This window comes from Sturnus vulgaris, chromosome 8 (genome assembly GCF_052056855.1).
Source record: "Sturnus vulgaris isolate bStuVul1 chromosome 8, bStuVul1.hap1, whole genome shotgun sequence".
Classification (NCBI taxonomy): Eukaryota; Metazoa; Chordata; class Aves; order Passeriformes; family Sturnidae; genus Sturnus; species Sturnus vulgaris.
This window is the reverse complement of record NC_142250.1, coordinates 20,389,485-20,416,264: the sequence shown is the minus strand read 5'-3', so window position 1 is coordinate 20,416,264 and position 26,780 is coordinate 20,389,485. Positions and strand designations below refer to the sequence as shown.

The 26,780-nt window shown below is 42.6% G+C and overlaps 1 protein-coding gene across 5 annotated transcripts in view; it reads left to right on the top strand.

The window, feature by feature from the left end:
- The window catches only part of ARHGAP22 (Rho GTPase activating protein 22), a 124,055-nt gene that overhangs the window by 85,261 nt on the left and 12,014 nt on the right, over positions 1-26,780 (top strand). For 2 of the 5 annotated variants that reach the window (XM_088169077.1, XM_088169079.1), the window contains 3 exons: positions 4,671-4,799; positions 21,770-21,977; positions 25,248-25,380. In XM_088169077.1, the coding sequence (XP_088025203.1) occupies positions 4,671-4,799; positions 21,770-21,977; positions 25,248-25,380 (470 nt within the window). Of the gene's footprint in view, positions 1-4,670; positions 4,848-15,974; positions 16,192-21,769; positions 21,978-25,247; positions 25,381-26,780 lie in introns of those variants that run through there. The other 3 variants (XM_088169076.1, XM_088169078.1, XM_088169080.1) reach the window with 2 other exon arrangements.

Genomic DNA, 26,780 nt, shown 5'->3' with positions numbered 1-26,780 from the left:
GTAAGGACAATGCACGAGCACATCCGTAAGGAGAATGAGGTAAGAAATGGGTGAAAGGGAGGTGGAAGTAAAAGTTACTTAAGCAAAGAAAGAAGCTGCCAGCTTCAGAACCCAACAGCAGCTTTGTTTGAGAATATAAAAGTTCCTCCTTTTACATGCAATGAGGCAGTCTCATCTCGGGTGCAGAAATTCAGTCCTGTTCCCCTGAATTTCTATTCTGTACAGACAAAGGGGATCAAAAGCATGGCTTCACAAGTGATCCAAAGAAGGTTAAGCTTGAGTGAATGAGGCTCAAGGCAAACAAAAAATTCTAGCTTTTCCTCATTGGAAAGGGCTTGTATAAAGGCAGAGATGTAGCCTGGGCAGGACAAGTAAATGTAACAAAATGATACCTTATGTTCTGCACATTCCACTGAATGCTTACCTGTGTAAGAATGGTCAAAAAAAGAATTTTCAGTAAACAGGGCCTTGAAGAGTAGACTGTGACTCCTGCTGTTGTTACAGTACCCCATCTCACCTTTAGCAAGATTTAGCCCCAGTGTTTTTGCATTTGACCTTCCCTTTTGTGGGGCATGGGGGGAAAGCTGAAAGGAGGATCATTTCTACAGATTGGGAGGTGGACATTACTCTGAGGTGACTGCTGCCATTAGCAGGTCATGGCTCCCAGGCTGTATGAAATGAAGAAACCATGGGTGGAGGCAGAGGAGAACAGTTCTGCCAGCTTGAGCTAGTCTGGTCCTGGGGAGAGAGCATTTGTGCTCTACAGCTGGGGGCCTGGAGCTCAACTGCTCCCCCCAGGCAAAGACACCTCCCAGGGTATGTAAAGCACTTGGACAAAGGTGCCCTGGGACTGGGGCAGCAAAGCAGCCAAGTCAGCTGGGACCAGCAGCCCTTTGGATGGGGAGCAATAACCAAACAATCTCTAAATCCTTCTGGGCTCTTATATTCGCTGTATATGTGACATGGTTGCCATCGCCTTTCCCACTCTTCAAGTTGTTCAGTTTCTGTATGCCTGGATGAGAGGCAGATAGAGCTGCCAACTTGCTTCATGGATAAGGGTGAAATCCGGTGCATTTTGTCCAGCTTACACAGGAAGTCTGCAGCAGAAAACTGAATCCAGGATCCCCTGGTCACAGGCTAAATGCTAAAGCAGATGGGCTATTCATCCCCAAAGTTAAGCCCCGTGTTCCTGCCACATCTTTTGAGACACTTGCACTCTGTTTGCGTGTGCAGACAGTTTTATTTTGTCTCTGGTCTGGAGATGAAAGTAGCTTTTGAGCAAAAGGACTGGAATGTCTGCCCATGGCAATCCTGAGCTATGCAGAGTTTGTCTCTGAGGCCCAGTCTTGTTTATATAGAAGCTTGATTAAAGATGAGTGAGAAAAAATGTTCAAGGGTATGAAAAACCCTTGTCTGTGTTTAAAATCATTAACAGAGTGTTCTTCCCTGTCATGGTGCTTGAGTAGCCAGACACCCTGTTTGATTCACACAACAGAAGCAGAGCTTCAGGGTTGGAGTTTAACATCAACCACAGTAAGGGCTGGAGCTCCCTTAGTGGCAGAGAAGAGGTGTGAATTCAGTAGCTGAATATGAAGTTCATCCTGCTGTGAGAAGTGAAACTAAAATTCCGTTTTCAAGTGTTTCTGGGCAGGAAGCCTTGAAATTATTTTCCTAAAACTATTCTTAAAGCCTAGTGTGTTTGAATTGATAGTGTTGTGTTTTCAATTCAAACCTGAAATCCATGATAGGATCCTGAGCCTATAGAAGAAAACATCTGTGAATTTCAGGTAAAATTCTAGACTTCTAAGAAGTTTCGTGTGACATTGTTTGCTCGGGCTGTTTGTTTGTGGAGGTTGTTGGGTTTTCTGTTTGTTATTTTTTAAGAAGAGCTAGGTGTTTAAATTTGGCTGTTTCTCATTCTTGTGCCTACCAAGACTGAAAAAGCTGTTGAATGTCACAACAATGTAGAGAGATGTGTCTGAACTCTGCCTTTTAGTAGCCCCTAATTTTGCTGCTTGATGCCTTAAGGATGTAGTGGAAGGAACCATCTAAGTTCCAAAAAAATATGAGTAATATATTATTAAAAAAGAAAAAATGTTTACAGGTGGGTCTCAATGCTCTACCAGTGCACAGTCACATCATGCTAACATAAGAAGCAATTCTGAAGTGCATTCTTATTTCTAAACTGGCCTTCATGGCCTTTATTTGCTTGTACTTAAATGTCTAGTCACTACTGACTCTCCCACAGGCAGATTGGAGGGTCATGACCTTGCTCCTATTTCAAGGTTCAGTAGGAAGCCAAACATGGAGGAAATATATGTAGTCTTTGGCAGAATCTCAGGTCTTGTGTGTACAGAAATCTTTTTTTCCCATCCAGTTTTTGCTTTTTGCAGACTCAAATAGAAGTATAAATGGGTTTTTTTTCCCCCTAAATACTCACATGAAAACTATCTGTGGAGGTTTAGAAAGCAGCTGGTCCAAAGTGACATCTTAGGGAAGGGGACTTGTAGTCAGGTCCCTGTGGTGCAGTGACTCCTTGTGAAGATGCTGACACCAGTTTTGCAGATGTCCAGTGAGTCATCTTCATCCTCTGCTTATTGTGCTTCTAGTGGCAGTCTTTGTATGGTTAGTGCAGCTAATTCCACTGCATTTACAGTTTGTGATTAAGACAAACTCCTAAGACAAACTTCTGGTCTCTTCTTGCCCTTCATGGCTTGGATGGGCAAAATCTCAGGTGATCTCTTTCAGCTTAAGAACAAGATTTTTTTTTTTACCTTGACCAACCTCAGTTGTTTGCTGGTGGTGGGACCCATAAAATAAATGTCTTTTTGAGGCTGTTTCCTTCCTTTGAAGAATGCTGACCTAGCTTGAGCTCAGGCCATCCATCTACCAAATGCCACATCCTGAAATGAATTTCTGATGTGTATTGAGGGCTATGGAAAGCCTCTTTCAGTCATATCTCCCATGAAATATTTGATTGTCAGTAGATCTGCTGGGTGAGGGTGCAAGAATTAGACTTCACAACCTCTGCTTTCACCACGAGGCTGAGTATGTTGGTAAAAAATATTTAGGCAGTGACAGGAACTTCACAGACTGCAGTTTCCTGCACAGACAATTTTGTATGCAAAGGATGAAGTATGTCATGCTTGCAGTGGAATATGGTGGGACATTGATCTGTTCAGATGCCTGCATCCTAGCCTTGAGCTAGAGAGCTGTTCTCTTATATACCTTAAGGAATATGAATAATTCAGTAAATTAAAAACTGGGAGACTGTCCAAGAGGATTTGGTCACATGTGGGGGAAAAGCATCATTGCTTTTGTTTCTTAAGCTGCACGACTAGTCCCTGGTGGCTGTTGTTTCTCCTCTTTACTGAAAGACTGCCTCAGTTTCCCAGTTTAGTGAATTGCTTCTCGGAGAACCACAAAATACTTCCCAACACATCTCATCTTACCACTTCTGCTTTGCAAACCAGTAAATGTTCCGTGAGTGTGTCAAGGCAAGAAAACAATTAATAGCAAGAAAAAGTACTTCCTTGGCTTGCAGGCAGCTCCCAGCTTGCTTCTTTCCCCAGATTAGCAAGGATTTAAGAAGCACATGTTCTGTGTATGCTAAATCAGCTCTGCAGAAACCACAGCATACCATCATCCTGCTCTTATCTCTGAATTCCACGGGCAGGCAATCTCAGCTGCTCAGCACAGGCTGGCAGCTTCAGCATGCTGGTAGGTGCTGAAAGCCATGCAAGTGTGGAAATGGCAGTGACACACAGCTCAGATGTTATCTCCACAGCAAAGCCAAAGGCAGTTTCCATGGTGAGGGAGAAGCTCCAGGCCACTGGGGATGCAGCTGCTGAATTGGACAGGATCAGTAGCCTTTTTATACAGAGGCTGTTCTAATAAAGCTTTTATGTGTTTATGTGGCACTCACTCAGTTGTATCCAGCTCTGGAACATAAAATAAAGGATGAGGGGAAGATGTAAATTGTTGGAGTGAGTGCTGATCTAAAAATGAAACAGGAAAAGCAGGGCCAAAATGTTTCAAGTATTGGAGTATCCACAAGGGACAATTTTTTGTGACAGCTTGAGTGAATTTAATAGTCTGGTCAGTCCTTTTCTGAGATGTTGCACACCAGCATTAATAGCTCCTGAAGTTTTTACATCAAGTGGAAGAGTCAGAATCATATCCCCAGCTCTTAACTTTCTTCTGAATTGGATCCAAAACCAGAATGGGTCTCTTTCTCTGCAGAGATTATAAATATCCCAGAGACTTGGGGAAAGTGGACTTCAACATCTCAAGCATTTTAAAATGTCTTACACTTCACTTGGTCCCTCTTTTTGGGTAAAAATCTCTCAATACCAAAGTACAAGTATGTGGAATTAATGTCTTACTTTTCCTAGAGAGTCTTATGGCTTGTGCTTTCACTTTTGTTAGTGCTGAGACAGCAGATACATCTCCAGGTTTCCCACACTGGAAATACATGTTTTGCACTTCTGCTTTGATATTCTATCAGTCTGTGCTCTGTAGGTGCTGCAGCACATCAGCAGGAATTGTCTGTAAAACTGCTCAATTAAAATAATAGTTTGATTATTTGGACCGAGATTTTTGGTGGTATTAAACTTTGGTTGCTCTCTTCTGAACTGGATGCTAAAAGAGATTTGTATTCTGTCTTTCAGGTGGTGCAGGGGACCGGGAAAAGATGCCTGTCAATCATGAGGCTTTCCTGCTCATGGCTAATTCCCAGAATGAAATGGAAGATTGGGTGAAAGCCATCCGACGGGTTATATGGGCTCCATTTGGTGGAGGTATTGCAAATAGCTCACATGCACATAAATTAAAACATTTGCCTCAAGGTAAAACATATTCTTGTGATACTAGGATATGTGTAACACTGTGAAATCACTGAGATGTCTAGATAAGCTCTTGATTGTCTGAAGTGTTTTGAAGCAAGGGTTGGGGTTGATTTTTTTATTTATTTTTTGGGAGGTTTTTTTGCTAGGGGATGGACAGGAATGAAAGTGGAGTGCCCATCCACAGTGTATAACTGTCTCAAAAATAGGTGGTATTAACAAACACACCACTCTTGTCAGTATTCAGTTCTTGACAGCAAAATATTCTGTGGAGCTTATGGGAATGGAGGATTCTGTCCAGTTATCTCAGTTTTCTTCAAGGGCAGATGCCCATCTTGAACATCCATACAGCCAGAGACAGCAAAACTGCAATTGAGTTAATGTAGGGCCCAGCTGAAAAGGCAAAGCTTCCCCTGGCTTCACTGGGGCTGCAGCCTGAGGAAGAGCAGGGTCAGGCTGAGTGAACACCTGTAGGGTAATACAGCTGTTGACAAACCCTGTAGTTAAAATGAAAGCAACATCCAGACTTTCACTGTTGATATTATACCACAACCTTTGAATTCTCAAGTCAGTAGATTAGAGAGGAGTTGTTTTTCTGGTTTAGCATAGAACAAGGACTCACAGATGTTTTCTTCTGGGTTTGGTGTTGGTGATAGCAGCTACTGGCCTAGTACAGGACACTGTGCTTTGAAGTGACTTGGGTGCTACTGATGGAGTTCATGCAAATAGTGGTATGGTATGCAGATAGTGCTGCCAACCTCTCTTGAGAGGTAGAGATTAAAAAGTGCCAGATAAGGATTAGGTAATACAATTACTCTTGCTGAAATGAAGTTACTAGTTTTCCTAGATCTAGGGGGGAAAAAGTGACCTTGATGTACAAGGCCCAGTATTTGTTAGTCACTTTTGTCCTGTGTTTAGTTTTTTTTGTTTGTTTTTTTGGTTTGTTGTTTTTTTTGTTTGTTTGTTTCAAGTGACTCTTGAACTTTGGAGTCTCTGGCTAGCATCACTTGGTTTGTCTGGAGGAGATACAATCTCTACTGATGCAATTCTTTCCAAGGTCCTTTTTTCACTTAGCAGAAAAGGTGTAGGTACAAAAGTTAGCTTGTGTCTGATCTGAGGTTACATGTGATGCTGTTGTGCTGTGGGCAAAAAACACCTACTTTGCTAGTAGAAAACTGTTCCACCAGAATTTCTCCTCAAACTTGAGTATATGCTTCTTTTGCTCCCCTTCTGAATTCCAGTCCATAGTGAAGAGTCCTTTAGACTGAGGTCAGTGCAGGTCCACCATCAGAAGTCTCAGAATCTCAGAGCTGGTATTTCTGTAGCCATTTGTAGTAGACTTTATGGTGTCTATTTTATAACTTGACAATGTACATTCAATAAATACTGTGAGGAAAAAGGAGGCATTCAGTCATGATAAATGGTGCACTCTTAGCCATCTTTGGAGCATGATATTGTCAGCACTGCTGGTATCAGTGCAAATTTGGCTTCATGTTTTGCTTGTGTTTTGTCAGTCTCTTGAAGCAATTTCAGAACAAACATCTTTAGGTATTAAGAGAATAAATAATTAAAAACCCTAATATTTTAAAAACAGAAACATGGGAATGGCATAAAGGTGGTGATGGATTCCCTTCTTTTGTTTGTTTGTTTGCTTCTTTATGGGGCTAGTATAGTCCTAATTAATTAGCTACATTTTTTTTACCTTTGAATTTGTCTGCAAAGTGATCAGATAATATTTTGGTCTTTTCTTTTGACGAGGCAGATACTCATACATTGATTCCAGGAACTGGAGCTTTGTGAGGCATCAAAAAACATAAAATGAAATAATGAGAATGGGGAGATAAGAGCGGTGCAATGGGGAATACAGCAGCTTCTGCTTGTTGCTATTTTCACATCCTGCAGACTTGATCTGGTTCAGTGATCAGAGTCAGCAAAGGCTGCTTTGGCTGTTGGTGAGAGGAGCTTAAGCACTGTAGAAGGGAGACACTGGTGTTTGCAGAGGTGGAAAGAATTGCAGTTGTGTATTAATGCTTTTTCTCTATGTGTGGATAAAAACTGGCTGAGGATGTGGGTACGTGCTGGGCAGTCAGTGTAGCCTGAGCTCTCTGCCCTAATACTCAACTGCATTAGCCTAAAGCTAGTTTGAGTATGCCTGCTTTGTAGTCCAAGCTGCAAGAGCAGATTCTTACGTTGTGGCCACTTCTCTGAGCTGGTGAAGTGCCAGCTACTGTCAGGAGTGGTCTTCTACCCCCAGCAGCCATGTGTCCCACCATACTTCATTCTGCTGCTGGTGGTGATGAGCTGTGCAGGAGGAAACGACCTGGCAGGAATTGAAAGGGGAGGAAGGTTGGTTTATAGGTAGATTGATTCCTTGGCCCTGCTAACCATGCAACACCAGAAATTCCAGCACAGCCTGGGCATAATGGCATGGAGAGGGGCAGGCTTCTTCATTCTGACTGCAGCCCACACATAAACTGGCTTAAAGAAACCATGGAGCTGCATCCTCAGTTTCTTTGCACTTCAGAAAGAATGTATAAACAGTAAATATATTCAAACCGTTGTTCCCAAATGTTTTTTGCCAATTTGGGGAAATGATCATACCTACACCTTCTCCGTCATAATCAGAGCAGGACAGTTTCTCTGAGTGAAATTCCAGGTTAACTCAAATGTGGGAGGACAATAAACATAGCTGTCTCTGTTTTAATGGAATAATTTGAACTCTGCTTTGCTACCACCACTAATTTGGGAGCCAAGTCTTATCTATCAACACTTTTTAATATATTAAGCTAAAGGGAGGAGTTAAAAAGCAGGCTTTGTTATTAATATGCAAATATCCAGCCCTGGAGAAGGTTGATATGGTGTAAAATTGAATTATGCCAAGATAAAAGGGGAGCCTTAACCACACTTTAATCTTTGCTGATGTATTTAAGAAACATAAATAAAAAAAGATTGAGGGTACCTTCTTATGTGTTGATGTGGGCATATGAACTGTGCTTAAAGGTGAACAGCAAAGGCTTCTTAAAATAAAACAAAAACTCCCCAAAGCTGCTGAGGATCACAAATTACTGATAGAAGACACAGGTTTAAAAGCCATATGGAATGTGTTCTTTGAAATATGCTTCAAATGTGGCCTTAAAATAAAAATGTAGACTTCCTAAGTCTTTTGAAGACGAGCTATCTTGTTTATAGGGAAAATAATCTCTAACAAGTTTCCTTGAATTTTATGTTCCTGAATTCTTGAGTCTAGTACATCTCATTTAGAGCAGAAGATTTTTTAAAATGAGATTTGAGAATATTCCAAACATTTTGATTTTCCTTAAGAAAGAAGTTTGTCACAGTGACTTGATGAAAGTGAGTTTTGGAGCATGCTCTGACAAAGGGCGATTGAAACTGTTTTCTATGATCCTTCTTACCTCTGTGACAAATTTTGCTCCAAATTTACACCACTAAAAGCTTATCTGGAGAGTTCCTGTGTGTCCTGTGTGTGAACAGTTGTGCTGTTCAGTGGCTGCTCATTAATGTGAAGTGCTTGTAGCAGTGCCATAGTGCTAAATCAAAGGTCTTGGGTGAGAGTGAGAAGTTCCTTTTTGCGCACCTTCCTCATTCCTGTCTTACATCAGCTGTAAAACAGAGTTAGTCTAGGAGTGAATTTTTAGCCATGAGATACAAAACCTGGGCTTTTTGGTGCCCGAGTTGAATGCCAGGTGGCATAATTCTCTCACAGCTCTGCACACAACCAGCACAGCACGGGGACAGAATCATTCTGTGTTAATCTTGATTTATGTTTGTGTTTGTTTTCTTCTGTTTATATATTCTGTCTTGCCATGAGCAGTTCCTCACTTCTCTGCCAGAAATACATGTCTCAGCCCCTTTCTTTCTCCATTACTTTATCCTAATTTCTCCTCGTCTTCATCCCAAGCTTTCATCAGTTACTTGTGATGGAGGGGAGGTGAAGCAGTTGGAAGGGATGTGTTTCCCTTAGGCAAACATGAAGAACTTTACCCTGTGACAAAAGAATTGTGTTGCCAGAGCTTCATGAATAGTTTTTCTACTCAGGAGGAATAGTCACTGTTAAACTGGTGGAGTCTGAGGAAAGGTCCACTGAGGAAGCTGTTCTACTGTCATTAGTTCCAGACATCTTTCCCACATAGATAAACCATGATGTGTGGATTCTTATTCTTCTGCCAGCAAACAGTGCAGAGAATGGGTTTTTTGGGAAACAGGGCCCTGTGAAATTATGTCTTATATTAGGGGAGAACTGAAAGATATGGGACAGAGTGTCTGAGGTGTAATTTAATTCTTGGCTCAATGTCCTTATGGGTAATGGAAGACTAGCCCTGCATAGGGCTAATTAGAGATCCTGCTTTAGATGAGTAAATATCTTTGAGATAACATCTGCATGAGAGCAAATATGACTGTTTTGAAGGGTCAGTTATTGATATTAGATGCATATCCACCAGGATGCCAAACTATTTAGGAGCTAGGATACAACATTAAGTTTTGGGAGTCTTGAGTTTTAATTTTTCCACCTGTAAGATGGGAGTTTTCCAGTAAGAGCAGCATAAACCTAGAGCCATGTCAGTGAATTTAAGATGCTAAAATTCCACTGAAGAGGTAATGAAGAGGAGAAGGGAGGTGGCTTCTGTTATTTGCCCGGTCTGAAGACAGAGGTGGTTTCTGCTCCGTTTCTTGTTTGTGGGCTCCTGCAGAGTGGCAGCCTCTGTAGGATTCCTGACTGGGTCAGGAGGAGCCACTTCAGGAGGTGTCAGGATGGGCTCCCCTTGTGCAGGCTCCCCCAGGTGAGTGGGGAGTGGCACTGGGTGTTTGTTGTGCCTGATACCTGCTCTTATCTCTGCTCTGAGATAACTGGCGCCTGCTGCAGCTTATCAGTGTTTGCTCTTGCTGCTGTCTAATGCTGGGAGATGGGCCCAGCCAGGGGAAGAGGAAGATGATGATGGGGGTCATGAGGTGACGTCTCTGCCCAGGACTAGGGGATGCCTGAGCCATCTCAGATGTGAGGAGGTGCTGGGTTAGCCTTTCCCCCAGGCAGAAGGGTCACAAATGGTACACCTGTAGATATGGAAACTAAGATACAGCAACTAAAGTAAGCTGGGAGTGGATCTTGCTGCCAGAACTGTTTACAACAGAGAATTAGATCGGAGATCTGTTTCTCAGACCCGATTAAGTTATTTTTTTTTTATAATGTGTATCTGTCAGATATAACTGGGGCTTATATATTGTTTTATGACCAACATATTTTGTAATCATGTTACAGCCTTGAGGTAGGGAAAGGCAGTTGTCCTCATTTTTGGTTAAGGAGGGATCTGAAATATTGAGCAATCACATGACTTGCCTGAAGTGGCAATGACCATCTGTAAAAGAACCACTCTGACAGCATCGTTCTGCAAGGCACATAGAAAGATGGCACCCATGGGCCTTGACTGCAGGCATATGTTTGGAAGAATGTCATGGGATGTGATCCTGGAGAGAAGAGGGAACCAGGAGATCTTGTGCATTTTCAAGAATTACTTCTTTCAGTCTCAAGAACAGCCCTCTTCCTTGTGCAGGAAACTGAGCAAAATTTAAACATTTGCACGGTCACGAGGTTTATACCAAGAGAAAATTGTTTCATGCAGTGCACAATCGAATTGTGAAGCTCATTGTGACAAGATGCAGAAATAAAAAGAATTAATGAATTAAAAATAAAATTAGATGTATTCATAGAAGTTAAGTCTACCTGGGCAGTCAAAGAAAGATTTCTGGAGGTAGTCACTAGCTTAGTATGCCCATTTTACAAAGAGCAGTTCACCTTTAGGTAAAATGTGATGGGGTTTGTGTTTGCTCTCCTCTTCAGCTATGATGTGCCATGGAGAGCTGACAGTGGCTGTGCATTTGTTATATTGTAGGTGGCTACTGCCTGTAGCACACAGTCTGACCAGTACCACCCCCTACACTGTTTCTCAGTGAGACTATTCCTGTAATCATTAGATTCATGTTTGATGTTTGAGAGCTGACAGTCTTTTAAACACTGGTGGTTATCACTGCACGTCCTGGCAGTGTATTAATGGGACAAATGTGTTCCTGTGGTGTTTCTCAGCTTGCAGGCAAGTATTTTAATTTCTATGTATTAGTCCTTTGATGAATGTTATGAGAATATGTGATTACTGAATGAAAGGGAATGGTGGCTGGCTCCTTGCAAGTTGCAATTTTAACCATTTAGGAGTTGAGAAGGAATAAATTCGCTTTGTCTCTCTTTTCCTATGTTCTTTCTAATGTTTCCCTTCTCCCATCCACAGCTGCTCCTTTTTTCTTCTACTTCATCAGTGTGTAAGTGGACTTGCAATTTCCCTTTCGTGTCTTCTCAGTTGCAGGTTAAAGAAGGGAACACTCAGCTCTTTGCCACTTCTAGAAGTGCTCTTTAAAGGCTCACAAATTTACTGAAGTGTTTTACCTATTTTACAAATAGGAGCTAAATGCTGCCCCTTTCCCAAGCATAGCTGGTCAGGTTCAGCTGTTGCTGGAACTTAGACAATGACATTATTGCTTGGGTGGTAAAGCTGTAAGTTGATGAGGATTTTAGATGGACAGTGGAGGATAAAGATAAATAAATGGGAATTAGGCAACAGATTTTCATCATTGATGGAGTTTGAGGATGTAACAAAATAAAACCATATACAATTGACCTGGTAGTGAGTTTTACAATTGAAAGTTAGAGACTGACAGAGGTATTTATGATGAAGTTTGATTTGGATAAACATCCATGTGTTCGGTGTTGATCCTGTCTGCATCTCAATGAATGATTGTGCTTAGGTTATCAATTCTGGGGTATGGGAAGGCTTGGATATGGAAAAGCTTCAGGACATAAGCTTGTTGGCTTTCTGAATGGATAAAAGTGCCTAATGTAGTAAATGTTGGCTGTGAGTCTGGATCACAGTCCCTGCCAGGTTTCTGGATGGCCAGAAATCCAAGTGAATAATTTTATTCCATCCTAGAGGTTTCAGACTCCTTCCATTTGAACCCACAGCTGGAATTCTCATCCACCTCTAGTGACAAGACACTGGTAGCAACAATTGCACTGTGTCAGAACTACTTTTCACCAACACCCAGAATTTTTGTAAAGCTTTTCTGTGCAGGTGGGGATCAACAAGCAGCACCACAGGAAAGAGGTGACCTGCTGATTGAATGCTTTCTACAGACATAGCTTTAGACAATTGCATGAAACCTGTCTTTCAAACAGAGAGAGACACATGCAAGAGTCAATAAGTAAAAAATTCTGTAAAATATGATCTTAGGTTGTGGGGATAAAGAAGTTGTCCAGGGGACATTGGTCCCAATCACTGCTTGCTAAAAGGCATTTTTTGCTGCTCTTGATGTTTTGTTCTCTAAATGCTCTTACCTTTGTTTAGGGAGAAATAGAGCAATAAAAACAGGGGAATGGCTGTGGATTCAGAATGCTGTGTTTAAGTGATGTTTAGGTCCGTTTATCACCTTTTCTCTGTGAGCACAGTTACAATCTCAGTTTGGAACTGGTCAGTCCATCACTGGGAAATTTACAGTGCTGCTTAGTCAGTTCCTTTACTGGAATATTTTAGAGAGATGGGAAGACACCTCACACAGGTTAAGAAGAATCTACTGTGGTAGAAAGGTGAGCATAGCTATTTGCAAATCTTTAACCCAGAGTGAACTGTTTTATCAGTCAGTAAACAGAAGCTTGTTTATCCTCAAAAGATTTAATTTCATCAGTAAAGGTTGAGACCCCAACCCCAGAGCAAGTGAGGGGTGTAGGGACATAATTTTGTTCAGAGTAGGATCTGACCAAAGTGATTGGAGAGGGAGAAAAGGGGGAAATTTCTGTACAGAAGACATTAGTGCTGAAGTTTTTCCTGCTGGGTTCAGCTCTGTGACTGATCACCTCTAGCCAGTTCACAGCCAGCTTTGAGCAGATAAAAGATGTTCAAGCATCCAGATTTACCTGGGTTAAAAAATTAGTCTGTACAAGGTTCAACCTTCTTGAAAAATAGGTAACTCCAGCTATGGTTCTAACTTTGATACTCGGCCCTTTTTGTACAAATAGAGCAATTTCCTAGATCTGAGAGAGCTCAGACCTGTTTGAGTGTAACTGTATATTAGCTAATCCTCTAAGCCAGCATCTAAAAATACACACACCCCATGGGCACTTGCTAGACCTGTGCAAGCCAACAAGTTTGCTCACAGTCAGAGATGAGGAGAAATACTCTGAGTTCATGCAGGTTCACCATTCCTGTCTGTTGCAACCAGACTGAATTTCACCTGAGTTAGATGCCAAGCCTGAAACATACCTAGATTTTCAGAGGTTGTGTGAGCTGTAGTGAACTTTACACCTCACTACAAGCCTCCAGACTGGCTGGAAGGGCAGGATGCTTTCTACCTGTTCTGGTTCCTGCAACAGAATAACTGCAGTGGTGCTAGCTCATGAGAGCTGGGGCTCTCTCCCTGTAATGACACTGGGAAAGAAAATGCCTCCAGCTCCCCAGCAGCAAGTTCATAGGAGGTGTAATGTTTGAACAATTTTATAATCCTAAATTATTTTTTAGAAAATAAGAGCTGCTGAACTTTTCTATACTTAAACAACTTCATACCAGCAGGGAAAGAGGCAGTTCAGTCTCCATTACTCATTCTCTCCTTGGCACATGTGTATAGGAAGATCTCCAGGTGAAAACTTCGATGACATTTTATATGCAATGTGGAAAATTATTTGCATTCTATTGCTATTCTTCCAGTATCAAGTATACTTCTGGAGTCTGTAGCCCCTGCAATCCACTGATTATGTGTGAACCTTGGATTTCATTTTTGACAAATGTGGTTAACAGAGAAAGCAAGATCCACGTGTGCAAATTCAAAACACAGAAGAAAAATTATATATATATATATTTATTCCAGTCTCATCATATTCCAGTCTGTTATGAATTTTAACACCATGTTTTTAAAAGGACTGAGAATTTGATATAAGAAGACAGGTGCTACTTGTGGAGTGTGCAGCACAGTGTTGCTGTCACAGGACACCTGTAGCTGCAGAGTTCCCTTGTACAGGGAGCAGCACTGAAGCAGCTGCCATTTTCTGCTTTAGTTCTGATGCTTATGTGAACAAGCATGTGCTCTTATGTGAACATGCATGTGCTTCAGCTTTATTCTCTCACCAGGGCTCTGTTTGCTCTTTAGAGAAGAGTTTGCCTCAGCTTCATCATCTCATAGCATTGTAAGTTCTGCTGAAGTCTGATCATGCTTTGAGTTACGCTGTGTTCTTGGGCACAGAGAGGCTGTGAATTTCACAGGTAAATTATACTTTGGGTATTACAATATCCATATTAAACATCATGACTTACTGTTTCTTTGGATACCTCCTTGTTCCTGTGTTTTGAGAGATGGAAAACATAAATGGAGAAGTGAATGGAAGAACAAAAGTCTGCATTTGCTGTCTCCTGTGCTCCCATCCCAATCACTGAGTCCTAGGCTCCATGATGTTATTAGCAGATGTGACACAATTTGAGGTATTATTCCAGTAGTGCCAGAAATTCTGGTGGTGTCTCAGCCGTTTACAAGCAGATTTGTCCTGTTCCCTAGTTAGCATTGTGGGCAGGCTCTCCCCAGCCTGCAGCCTGCTGTGCTCACCACAAGGGAACAGAGGATAATAAAAGGGTGAAGAATACTCAGGACCTCAGTTGTACCTTTGGTTTAAGGATTTCCATCACTTTCTAAATAATCTTTAGTATGCTTTAAATACTGTCTGGTGTATTGCCTGGGCTTTTGGTGTCTAGCTGTGCAGTACCATACCTTAAATAGCTAAGGAATACCTTACTATCTTGCCAGTCGTAGAATATTTTGATTTGGAAGGGATCATCAAAGTCCCAGCTGCTGGCTCTGCATGTGACAGCTCCAAGAATCACACCGTGTTCAAGAACTGAAGGTGTTGATCCTGGTACTGCCTTCACTTATGGTGAGAGACACTCTTTTGCTCAGGAGCTTTTGGTCAAAACAGATAATATAGAAAAGTTTGTTGTGAGACAACAGTGTCTCACTGGCTAGAATCTCATTACTTGTCTGCTGCATCAATGTCTTCTTTCACAGGTGTGTTCACACTGGGCCACAGTGTAGCTAAGCAAGGAGTGGCCACTAAGTTCAGGTGAATGTGCTATATATATGACCACTGATATTTTAACAGCCAAAGTAGGTGAGCAGCTGCAGACAGGTTGGTTTTTTTGTTTTTTTTTTTCCTTCAGAGGGAGAAAACTTAACTGTTAGTGATAACATTACTCAGAAGCCTGGTGCAGGGGTTTTGCATAGTGACTGCTGCAGATCTGCAGTCACATGAGTGCATTTTGTGAATGGGTTGAGGCCTGACCTCTGTATAACTGCACAGGGCATTGCATGGTAAGCGTTTTTGTTAATGACATGCTTCTTACCCTGAGAGCAGAACCAGAGGGGGGTGAATACTTTCCTGCAAGTGAAGTGCCTGGGTATTGGTTCACATGTAAGAAGTCGTGCCTTCCTCTACCAGTTATTCAGCTGAGCTCTTAATTCAGGCTTCTTCTCTGTAAAGAGCTACAGCAGAGGCAGTAAGCATCAAAAAGCCTGCACAGGTGAAGAAGTGTAACTTTTCCTGAGCTTTGTTAGACTTTCCAACATGTCCCAGAGCTGTGGAGGTACTCTCAGAGCATTCTAAGGCTACTGTGGGAAAATATTCCTTTCCAAAACTAGGTTTCTGCTTCTGGTGCTTTGAAAGCAGATGGGAGGCCAGACCAGGGCACCAGGTTGCCTGCAGCACAGTAATATTGCCTGTATCAGGAAGGATCCAAAGTGTGGCATGCAGACAGCAACTGTTGCTCAGCTTTTCCAGCTATCTAGAATAGATCTGACAAGCAATTAGAGCATGAATATATTACAGAGCCGATGGGGGATGCCTTTGTTAAAACTTGTGACCCATACTTAGCTGCTGTTTACATTGGCGGCTGCTTCGAGGGTGGGCAAGACCCTACCTGCCTGTCTCTGCTCTCCCCTTCCCTGCTCCAGCCAGCCGGGGAGCTCTGCATCCCATTGGATATTTCAAATGCTTTCTGCACAAGTCATAATTAATGCCGAGTTGTGGAGCTAAGACCAGATGTGCTGCCGAGATTATCTCCCAGGGCAGATGGGCTGCTCTGTGCTCTGTGGCGCTGGGTGCATGGAAAGCTGCCAGTGCTGGGACTCAGAATGTGTCTGATGCCTGAAGTCAGGACTTTCTTTCTCTGCCGCTCCTGCTGTCTGACTCTGCCTGGTTTCTGCTTGAAGCTCAGCGCCTGTCATGTAGCGGAGTGCTGCACAAGAACGAGAGGTATGAGATGATTTTCCAGAGTTTAGATTTGTTGTGGTTTTCTTCTGCTAGAGGAAAAGCAGATATTTAAGTGTAGCCTTAGACAGAGGCTAAGAATCTTAAATAAGAGCTGGCTTTACAAAGGGGGAAGAGTGGGAAGGACACAACACAGTCTGTGAGTAAAAATACTACTGGATACCAAGCTAGCATGTGGAGATAGTTCTGGGGAGAGGTGTTGCTCTTTGCATATATGCAAAATATTTAAATGGATGTATGTGGATGAGAGCAAACAGCTTCTACTATATGGACATTGTTCTTTCTGAGAATGGGGTCAGAAGTTGTACCGCAGACCCATCTGTGTGACTCTGAGCAAGTTATCTTGTCAATTTTTCCTGATTTCTAATTGTCTTTGGCTTTCTTTTTTACCCCCTATTCTTGCATTCTTTTGCTGCCTGGATTGTTTAGATAGTTCAGGACTATCTTTTCTTAGGTACATATGGCTCCTACCATGAAACTCTTTTCTGTTGCTGCTGCAGTAATTCACGTACTCTGTGCTTGGGTGGGCTAGGGGAGGGGAAACAAGTTAAAGATTTGTGTGTGTTTTGTGCTGTGGAAGCATATGCATTTCTGAATGTCTGCCCGTGATTTTTTCTCAGTGCTTTCATGTGTGAGAGGGACAGATAAATGGGAATTTAAGCATGAAAGTGGGAAGGTAAAAGCAGGCACTTACCTGTGCAGGTGAGCACGTACACAATCTTTATATCCATAAACTGCCTGTCTGTGAGGCACCGCATGCGTGCGCGGGTGTATGTGCTGTTGTGGAGCAGCATCCAGGTGTAAGCCTGATTATCTGCCCACACATCTTCTAACGTGTGTGGAATAAGCTGCACATGCAGCTGACGTAGGTGAGCCTGGACTTTTCATACTTTCAGCAGATGCGTTGTACTTAGTCCTCTGTATGAAGAAAACCTACTCAAAAACCGACTTTATCTCTGCCTTTAGTTTATTTTGGTTGAACGCAGAGCCTCTGATGAGGAAAAATGTAGCAGAGAGCATATATTTTCCTGCCCATTGCATGTCTGGACAGCATAGCTGAATGTATAGGCTTTGTATGCCTGGAGCTGGTGGGTGAGCTGTTCAGGCCAGGACAGAGAGCCTGTCTGTGTCTTAGTCAGTACATCATTCCTGGCTTGCTTTTTCCACAAAGAGTCACCTAAATCTTTAAAGAACAGAGGCAGCTTGTTGGAGTAGAGGAAAGAAATTCTGTAGCTCTGCTTGCTCATTTTTTTAGTATCTCTTGAATCTTTCTGAGATTAAGGATGTGGTTCCAGGCATGCTGGAGTTTTTTTCTGCTTTGAAACCAAACAAAAGGGCCTAGCTATAGATAAGGGTATGACAAGAAAAGTTAACCCTTAGGTTGCTAGTAAACTTTTAGCTTTATTTCCAGCTTTACTCTGTCTGGAGTGTGACTGGATGTCACTGGCTTCCCTTCTTTAGAATGAAGAAAAAGACTTTAATGTCTTCCAGCGGGATCATCAAATGGAGTGAAGCTCTGCCAAGTTCAGTCTGAGCTGCAGGGTGCAGTGATTAAAAACAGGCCTGTGCCTTGAGGAGCCAGCAGATGAGGCTGTGTGTGACTGGCTCCACATTGCTGCTCCTGGACAGGCAGGGGCAGCAGTCCCTGTCCAAACCAGAGATGTCGTCATGTACAGGGAGTTTCAGGGACATTTTACTACATCACTTTTACAAACTCTGAGACCTGACAGAAATGAGATGAGTGATGCAGAGTCACATACACACAGCCACAGGACACCGGTTCCTCAGTTTGCCCTATGTGGCACTGGGAGACTGAAGTAGCCACATCTGCTAAGTCTGTTGCCAGTGTGACTGAGGGGACCCAAGTGGTAATTCTCCTGAACTTCATCAAGGTCCTCCAGCAGATGCCCAGATGAAAGATTTCTGCAAGCCTAGAACTGTCAGCATCTCAGACTTCCCTTTGAGGGTCCCTTTCCAGCCTCATTCCACAAATAGCTCTTAGCCTGCTCTTTCTATGAACCTTAACACTTTTTTCCTTTTCTAAGCCATGGACAAGTTCTGCAGCCACTGCACAGATGAACAATTTCTCCAAGGCAAACTTTCCAGTCCCACTAACTGCAACTCTGTGCTTTTTCTCTCTTAACAACAACCACAATGCTCTTCTTGCCAAAAGGCTTGGCCTGGGTGCAGTCTTTCTTCTGAGCAGCATCTGTGGTGGCCCTTGTCTATGGCTCAGCAAAAAAAAAGGTAGGATAGAGAGAAAGAAAAAGCATGGAGCTGCAGTGTACCTGGAAAATGTAACAAAGGGAAAGTTGCAGTTAGCAAAAGACTTAGCTTGAGTGAAATATTTTATCTGAACAATGTTTGGTGATCCTTTCTAGTGCTTCCCTGGGAAATTAGGGTTCAAGTTCAAGGGAGAGCAAAAGGCATAGATCTGCAACTGGAGCTGGGTCAGAGCAGGGCTGCCAAACCAGGGTGAGAGGCAGCTGAGAGAGCTGGGCTGTGAGAAGCCTTTCACCCTGCAATGGCTTGAGTCCTCTTCCCACCAAAAAATGACTTGTGCAGACTTTGTGATCTCACTAGCACAGCCCTTCAGCAGATGCCGTCACACAAGAAGAAACTCACACCTGTGCCAGCTTCTTTCACTCGTCCTGTCATAGGTAGTTCATCATCTTCCTCAGTCATGTTTGGTTTCATGCCTGGTTTTTCTTGTTACTTATTTGAGATGGTCTGGAGGGAGGTTAAGAATATTGCAGTATAAGAATATTTCAGTGCCTTTATTTCCTCCAAAGACTTGTTTTCAACAAGGAGAAAAATGTTACTTACCTCAAGGTGTGAGGAGGAAAGATGGGATCCCCAGCATCTGGCTGTGCAGGAGCCATGCACAGCAATGGTGATGCTGTGTTTGTGAAGGGTCCATCTGCTGCTCCATCTGAGTCTCAAATGAGATCACCCTTCTATCTCTGTTACCTTAGCATCATATTTCTTAATCTCTGTGTTGGTGGTCTCTGTTTGACTGTAATGCACTTGTCTCTGGAAGTTACTCACAGGTAGTGAAAAGAAAGTACAGAAAGTAGTACAGAAAAGTGATACAGAAAGCTACTGCTCTTGTGATCCAAGTTGACTGTGAAGGCAAGGACTGATATTACCTGAAATGTATTAGAAATGCTGCTGAGCACAGACCAGTTAAGGCTGGGGAAAAGTAGATTCTCTTCAGTGGAGTTTATGAATCTGGTTGTTCTGAGTGTGCTTGCTTATGTGTGTGTCTGACACTGCCTTGTCCTTGATCTAAGTGTAGAACATCTGAGCAAGAATTTATAGAAGAATATTGTATATGTGCTTTATGCCTGGGGAATGCAGAGCATTTACCTCTTTCCCAGAGTTTTCTCTAGACAGACCCATTAGAAAACAGATTCAGCAAGTAGGGGTTTGATAGAAGAGGGCTGCTATTGCCCTGACACGTGCCACTACCTGACCTCTGTGAATTTATATGTTTTGCATCTAGAAAAGTGGACAACATGTATCATTTTAAGGAAATAGATATGCCCCATCATGACACCAGGGATTACATGATGGGATTAAAAAGCAATCCATGCAAAAGCAGAAAGAGATTCCCTATCCTAGAAACTGACTTCAAAGGCACCTAAACTCAGTGAAAATTAAGAGATGAGAATTAAGAACTAGTAAAACCTTTACTCTGCAATAAACCCAATATATACAGTGATAAAGATAAGTCACTCCCATGCTCCAGGGCATGTCCTCCTGCCAGGATGAGGGAATTTCCTTTGAGACTTTCCATGGCCCTCCGGCTTTGATACTGTAATGCAGTTGTGTAGGCTGTGGTGTAAGGGAAGTTTCTGTTTTCTGATGTATAACAGGCAGGGAAAGGAAACTGGACTTCAGGATTCTTCTTGTAGCTTTCGTTTAATGAATTGAAACTGACAATGATATCTTTGTTTCACTGAGGATTCAGCAGGGTTGAACTGAATATAGAAAGCAGGTATGGTTATAAAGAACAGTGATCAGTGATTAGGGAATGTCCTACCAGAACTTATCAGCCTCTCATGAATGTAGCACTAAAAAGGAAAAAAAATAGGAAGATGTAGTCACTAATGGGGGAAGGTAAGTAGAGCCTTCAGAAATGAACAAATTCCCTGGCCTGGTGTGAGCACCTATGTGCAAGCATTAAACACTGCTTCTGGCTTTTGGGTATGAAACAGTGTCACTCCAATATTGCATGTTGGTCCTTTTTTCAGACCTGCAGGTTTAACTGAGTGCTGAATGAATGATCTAAAGATCCTTGATATCTGTAGAAATCTTATTGTAGCTTTGAGAAATCTCTGAATAGAATTTCCTACCTGCTCTGGTCTGGTGTCATCTGAAATTCTGAGAGTAGATTCTGAAATTCTGGGTGTAGATTCTGGGATTCCCTAACTTACTGAATTTTTATTGCAAAAACGTGATTAACTTGGGTACTATCTTCCCTTACTCCACCAAACATTGTAGGGTGCTAGAATTAAAGTTTCAGAAGTCAGCTCAGTGGCAGTCCTTTCAGATGGAGCAGTCTCTAGTGGTAGGGATGAAACTAAGACCTCTGGCTCTTACAGCCTGAGCCCCTTCTGTGTTGCCAAAAGATCTGATGCCAGAAGTGGCATTCAGCAGCTGGTACTGGCCAGGAACTCCATACTCCCCAAAGAAACAGACAGTGCTTCAGACTTTATGGTATATGTCTACAGTCTATCTGTCTAAGGAATTAACCTAGGCCAGTCTGATTTTACAGAATATGGTGCTTCTGATATTTTCAAAATGCAAGAAATAACAGCATACACTTCTTAGTAGGAAGGGCAATGGATTTTGTATTAATTTTACTGTTTTTTTGGGAGTTTCTTTGGGGGTTTTTTTGTGTTGTTGTTTGTTTTGGGTTTTATTTGTTGTTTTCTTTTTAATTTTCATTCAGCAAGTTCAATTAAAGGAAAAGAAATAGAAAGAGTCTCCCATAATAGTGGAAGATTCTCACAATATCCAATGATATTGTGAGATATCCAATTTTAATGTTGACAGCTGTACTCTGCTGTGTTAGCAGTTCCCTCCTAGTGGGATTGCTGCTTCTTGGGCTGGCCAGCTGCAAACTAGTGGAGGGCAGCTGTGTGACAGCCTAAGCAGTGGGTGCATGCAGGAAGGAAATGTGTCCCATAAGGTCAATGTAGCCTTTGTTTTGGTCTTCTTGGGACTGAAGATGCAATGGAAGTATAATTACTTAATCTAAACCCAGCACAGTTGTGGATAACCATAAACATAACCTTAAGCCCACCTTCCATGGGTATGAGATATAAACCAGCTTAGGGCAGAGGATAGTTTGAAGCACTGTTAAGCAGAAAAAAAAAAATCACCATGTAATTCTTGTTTTTTAAAATAGCTTTATTCTTCAGAGTCTGTTAGAAACTGGACCTTCACAAAGGCTGCCCCCCTCCATGTGAAAACTTCTCTCCTTGTGTGCCCCGAGCACCAGCTCAGGAAGAGTTTAAGCTGACACCCAGATGTCTCTCTTGCTCTCTGCTGTCAGGGATCTTTGGACAGCGCTTGGAGGACACAGTGCAGTACGAGAGGAAGTATGGCCAGCGCCTGGCCCCACTGCTGGTGGAACAGTGCGTGGATTTCATTCGGGAGCGAGGCCTTACAGAGGAGGGGCTCTTTCGGATGCCTGGACAAGCCAACCTTGTCAAAGATCTGCAGGATTCTTTTGATTGTGGAGAGAAACCCCTTTTTGACAGGTGAGTTGGCATCACCAAATTCAGGCTGGTGTATGTGTGATATGTAAAATCTGCCAGGAACATCCATGCAGTGGTAATCCTAGCTTACATGTTCCTTCCACACCATCATTCTCTCTGTTGAAAGCACTGATGGAGCTTTCTTCTGCATGGTGGTGGGTGTGGAGGCCTTTATTCAGCTCAGTGGAGGAGCAGAGCTCATTGGTCTGTGTGGGGCTCCTCTAGTGTTTCAGGTTAAGCACATATTGAATGAAAAGCATTGCTAGATTTGGGTGCAGCAAACAGAGCAGTTGGTGGGATCCCATCACAGAAATGGGTATGACAGAGGTGAGCTAAGTGATGTACTTCTTTCAGGTGTTGCATTCTCCCAGCAGATCTGCCTGGAGCAATATCTTGACTCTTCTTTTGTCACCAGGTTTCAGGATAGTCACCACCATCTGACGTATTTTACCTGGCTGTTATGCCAGCAGCTGTTTTGTAGATTCTCAGCTTAACATCGGTTCCCATGGGAAGAGTGTCAGCCCTGTCTCTGAGCACTCCATCCAAGGGCAGCAAGGGAAAGGGCAGCTCTCAGCTGTGCTGTCTCTACATTGGCCCTCAGGCAGTCAGATGATCAGAAAAGTGGATGCTGTCAAGGCCCTTCCAGCCAAACACTGTCCTTACCCTGTAACTGGCATTTCATCCACTCTGTCACATGTACATCCTGCCTGGAGTGAAGGTCAGCATTGTGCAAAGCTTAATAGCCCTTTGTGAAATAGGGCTTGACCCTAACAGGGGCCTTGAACTTCAGGGATATTTGGATCCAAGGGCGTTGTGTAGATCTGGTCTGATCTCTGTCACAGGTCCATAAATGAGATCAGATCTGGGATCTTGTCTTGGAGGCCTGGCACTATTTCTTGCTGGAACTCACTAGCCCCATTTTTCAAGGTGGTGCTGGTGGCATCTGGTGTATTACCAAGACAGTAACCTTGGGGGATTGCTTCCCCTGGACCTGCATCCAGTCTCAACATTGCCAAAACCTTCCCTGCCCACCACTGTGGGAAGAGCTAGCACTCTCTCCTGCGTGGGCAGAAACAGTGTTTGGTCTCATCTTGGGAAGTGTATCTTCAGAGTTTATTTGGAACATTCTTCTAATTCTTCCCTTCCCTCAGCTTCCCAGACCACCCATCCTCCTTCCTTTGATTCCTAACCACAAACACTATTTGCTCCCTAAATGGAAGTGTCAAACATTTAGAAATATTTTCATGAAAAAAATAAGTTTGAAATCATCAAATTGTCTCAGTTAATCTTTTCTTAAACAAAAGATTTGGGTTTTTAAAATTGAATTTTTATTTTGCATTTTTAATTGAATGTCTGGGTGTTCTAGTTCAGAATTAGAATTTTCTTAATTCAGTGCTTATACTCTGGAACAGGAGTATCTATGGAAGGAATGAATTAGGAGTGAAAGTTTCAACTTCATGTTTCACTTTAGCTTTATCTAACTTCATTATTATGTAGATAAAACAAACCTCTACCCAGCATTTTTAAAGCAAATTGTATAATGGTTTGGATTGGAAGTCTTATGTATTTATAGTCACAGACAGCAGTAAGGGAGAGGCAGTTCCACTCTGGCTAGATGAAATGCTTTTCCTCCTGGCAGCCATAATTTTCTCCATGTGTAACTACAACTTATCTCTGAATGGCTGGGATACCTTGGCAGCAGAAATGTGAAATCCTTATGTTTCTTTCCAAATCAGGTGCAGTGAAAGGAATATCCTTTCTTATTTCCCAGCTGCAGTCAGTGCTTTTAGACATCTTTTGTAACTACAGTGATATCCCAGGTGCTTATAGCCTGCCTGCCCCATGGTGTATCAAACCTTTATGATGACTGATAATTAAAATACTTATTTTTACAGGCTTTCTTTTCTAATGTTTTAATGAAAGACCAGGTGTTGCTGTTTTGGAAGCACCTATAGCAGTCTGCTCCTGTTTCATGCCACTGAAAGTCTGGCTGTATTTCATGTGGGTGAAACAGTTTGTGCAGCCAGTGGCCTAGAAGCTCTGTTCTGGGCTCTGCTTCTCAGTGATAGTCAGATCCACCATCCATGCCTGAAACTCCACACTAAAGGATGAAAAAGAATAAGGGTACTTATCTCATTTGTAAAACACTATAATCAACTGAAGAAAACCACTGTGTGAAACTGTGATTTTCTCAAATATGATAGAGCTGTTTAATAGGAATAGCATTAGCAGGATTAGGAAAAAGTGGTATCTGCTGACAGTTTCCTGTTGTAGCTTTTCCAGTTTTGTTTTAGCTGTGTGTTCCAAAACAAGAAACATACTAAGTAGAAGAGATTCAGCTTTTGTAGAGAAGAGAGGATTTGAAACTCTCTTGCCAATGTTCACTGATACATTTTTCTCAGAATTCTTTAGACTGTCAGAGCAATAATGGGTAGGGAGGAGCTAGTGACAGAATCTCTTTAGACTTCCAACAGTCAAAACCTTTGAGGAGGTCATCTGCAATGATTAACAATGTTGTATGACTGGAAAATGGGAATGAGGGAGAGATATCACCATGCACCAGAAGCTGGGTAACTGGAAAGGGTTCATCTTCATCATGAGATCTGACACCTCAACCCCAGCTTTGAAGCAAAGGAGAAAGAAGAGGAAAAAAGAAGTTCCTGGATTGGGAGAGAAAATAAAAACTGATATCCTATCATAACAGGTGGGCTAGGAAATTCCAGATACCACAAGCCAGACAGCCATACCAAAGGGCAATAGAAGACCTGGAGGAAATACAGCTTCCTCTATTTTTTCTGAATGAGTGACCAGGGCACGTGGGAGCCCAGCCCATCAGCTGTATGTGTGTCCTGGCTGGGGAGAGTATCAGGAAGGATCAGTGAGAGGCTCAGAGGTTATGTGCCATGGAATAGGGATGCAGAGCTCTGCTGTCAATGCTGTGTGATCACTGTGCACTTGCCTGCACTATTCCCCACATTCCTGGTCCACACAGGCAGAGGGACCACAGTGTCACCGTGCCTTAGGCAGTATCATGGGCATATCCCTTCCACTGCCTGTGTTACCCGAGATGCATTTCTGTCTTGACAGAATGGAGATTTCTCTTGTTCCCAAGCAGACCTTCCTGCCTAGTACCAATGACTGGCAGAAGAGCTTCTTTCCATGGGCCTGCTTTGTCCCTGTCCCTGAGAGGGACCTTGATGCACCCCCAACAAAAGGCATCAAGCTTTGAGGTAGTGTGGGTTTCTAAATTTCCTTCCCTCTTCTCTGTTGCAGCAACACAGATGTTCACACTGTGGCGTCCCTCCTGAAGCTTTACCTTCGAGAGCTGCCAGAGCCTGTCATCCCCTTTGCCAAATACGAAGACTTTCTTTCTTGTGGACAGCTACTCTCAAAAGATGAGGGAGAGGTCAGTGATCCTTCTAATCTGCCTCCTCAGAGAATGTTCCCAAGAATCTATGTAGTACAGGTTTTTTCCTCATCTCTTCAAAATTGATTTAAATCAGTGAAGTCCTTGGGAACCTTTCCCTGAATTTTCCTGAAGCTGTGAATTGGGTGCTGTTATCACAGGCTCTTGCTTTAAAAAAGAAAAAAAGTCAGTCTTGTAGCCTGGTGCTTCTTTCTTCTGTGCAAAGCTCTTGTGTAGCATAATTGGCAAGAGATGCAAGGTAGGAGGAAACCTGGGTTCCTTTTCCAGCTGTTTACTCACTAATAAGTTGTATGGAGTCACTCCCTTTGTGTTTTCCATTTATTTTTTCAGAACAGTATATTCTCCTCCCCAAAGATTTTGGTGGATAAGGCATTGATCAGTGCAATGATCCTTGTCTTTCTTAGAGGAAAGGCACTATGAGAAGGCAGACTATGATATTATCCCAGAATGGGGGGGAAATAATGCTATGTATACTTTGCCAGAACCTTCTTATTATGTTCTTCTCTTTGGTTTCCAGGCAAGGAAAAGGGCTGACAAAAAACTGCCAAGTCTGTGGCAGTCATGGAACAGGATAATTTACAATATGTTTGATTGATCTGTTTCATCCGTATTGTGGTGCTCCTTTAGCCCTTTGCAGATTGCAAAGGCACGTTAGATCTGGTCTGATGTGGGTGCCACCTTCTAGAACAGAAGTTTAAGTGCAAGGGCTGTTACTTGTGTCTTTGCTAAAGAAGCAAAGGCCTGAGGGCTTGTAAGTTGTGGTCCACAGTTCTGTCCCTTTTCTGTGTGTGGTCTTGTCTTTGTTTCTGGCAGGATTTGTAAAGACTCTTCCTCACTGCGGGTCTGGGGTTCACTTTCAGGTCAAGTGGCAGAAGGGTCTGTGGAGATTGCCCTTGATGATGCCCACAGGAAGATGCTTGTTTGCATGCATCAAATGCATCATATGTGGCAATATAAGTTTTTTATGGTTAAAAGGCAAATAACACTCAAATAATGTAACCTCTAGTCAACTGTGAGAAAGCAAATTTCTTGCATGACACAGCATGTTACCACACGTGGATATGTACTTGCATTCTGGACACAGCCACACCAGAGTGCCCATGCACTAATTTTGTATTTTAGTAGGTAGAGGTGTGTGTCTGTTCCCTCCAAAATTTCCTCATTTTCTGCCTTATCCTTAGTGAACTCGGGCATCTCTGCAGGGTGCTCTGTTACAGAAACCACAGCAGTTATTTCACAAGAAACAGCAGCATTTCTAAGGCAGTGGAGCTGGTTTGATTTTGGTCATAAGATGTGCAGACTGGGAAGTTTTGGATCCATTAAGCACTATTGCACAAGAGTAGAGACACTGCCAAATTGGGCAAACATAATTGTACATC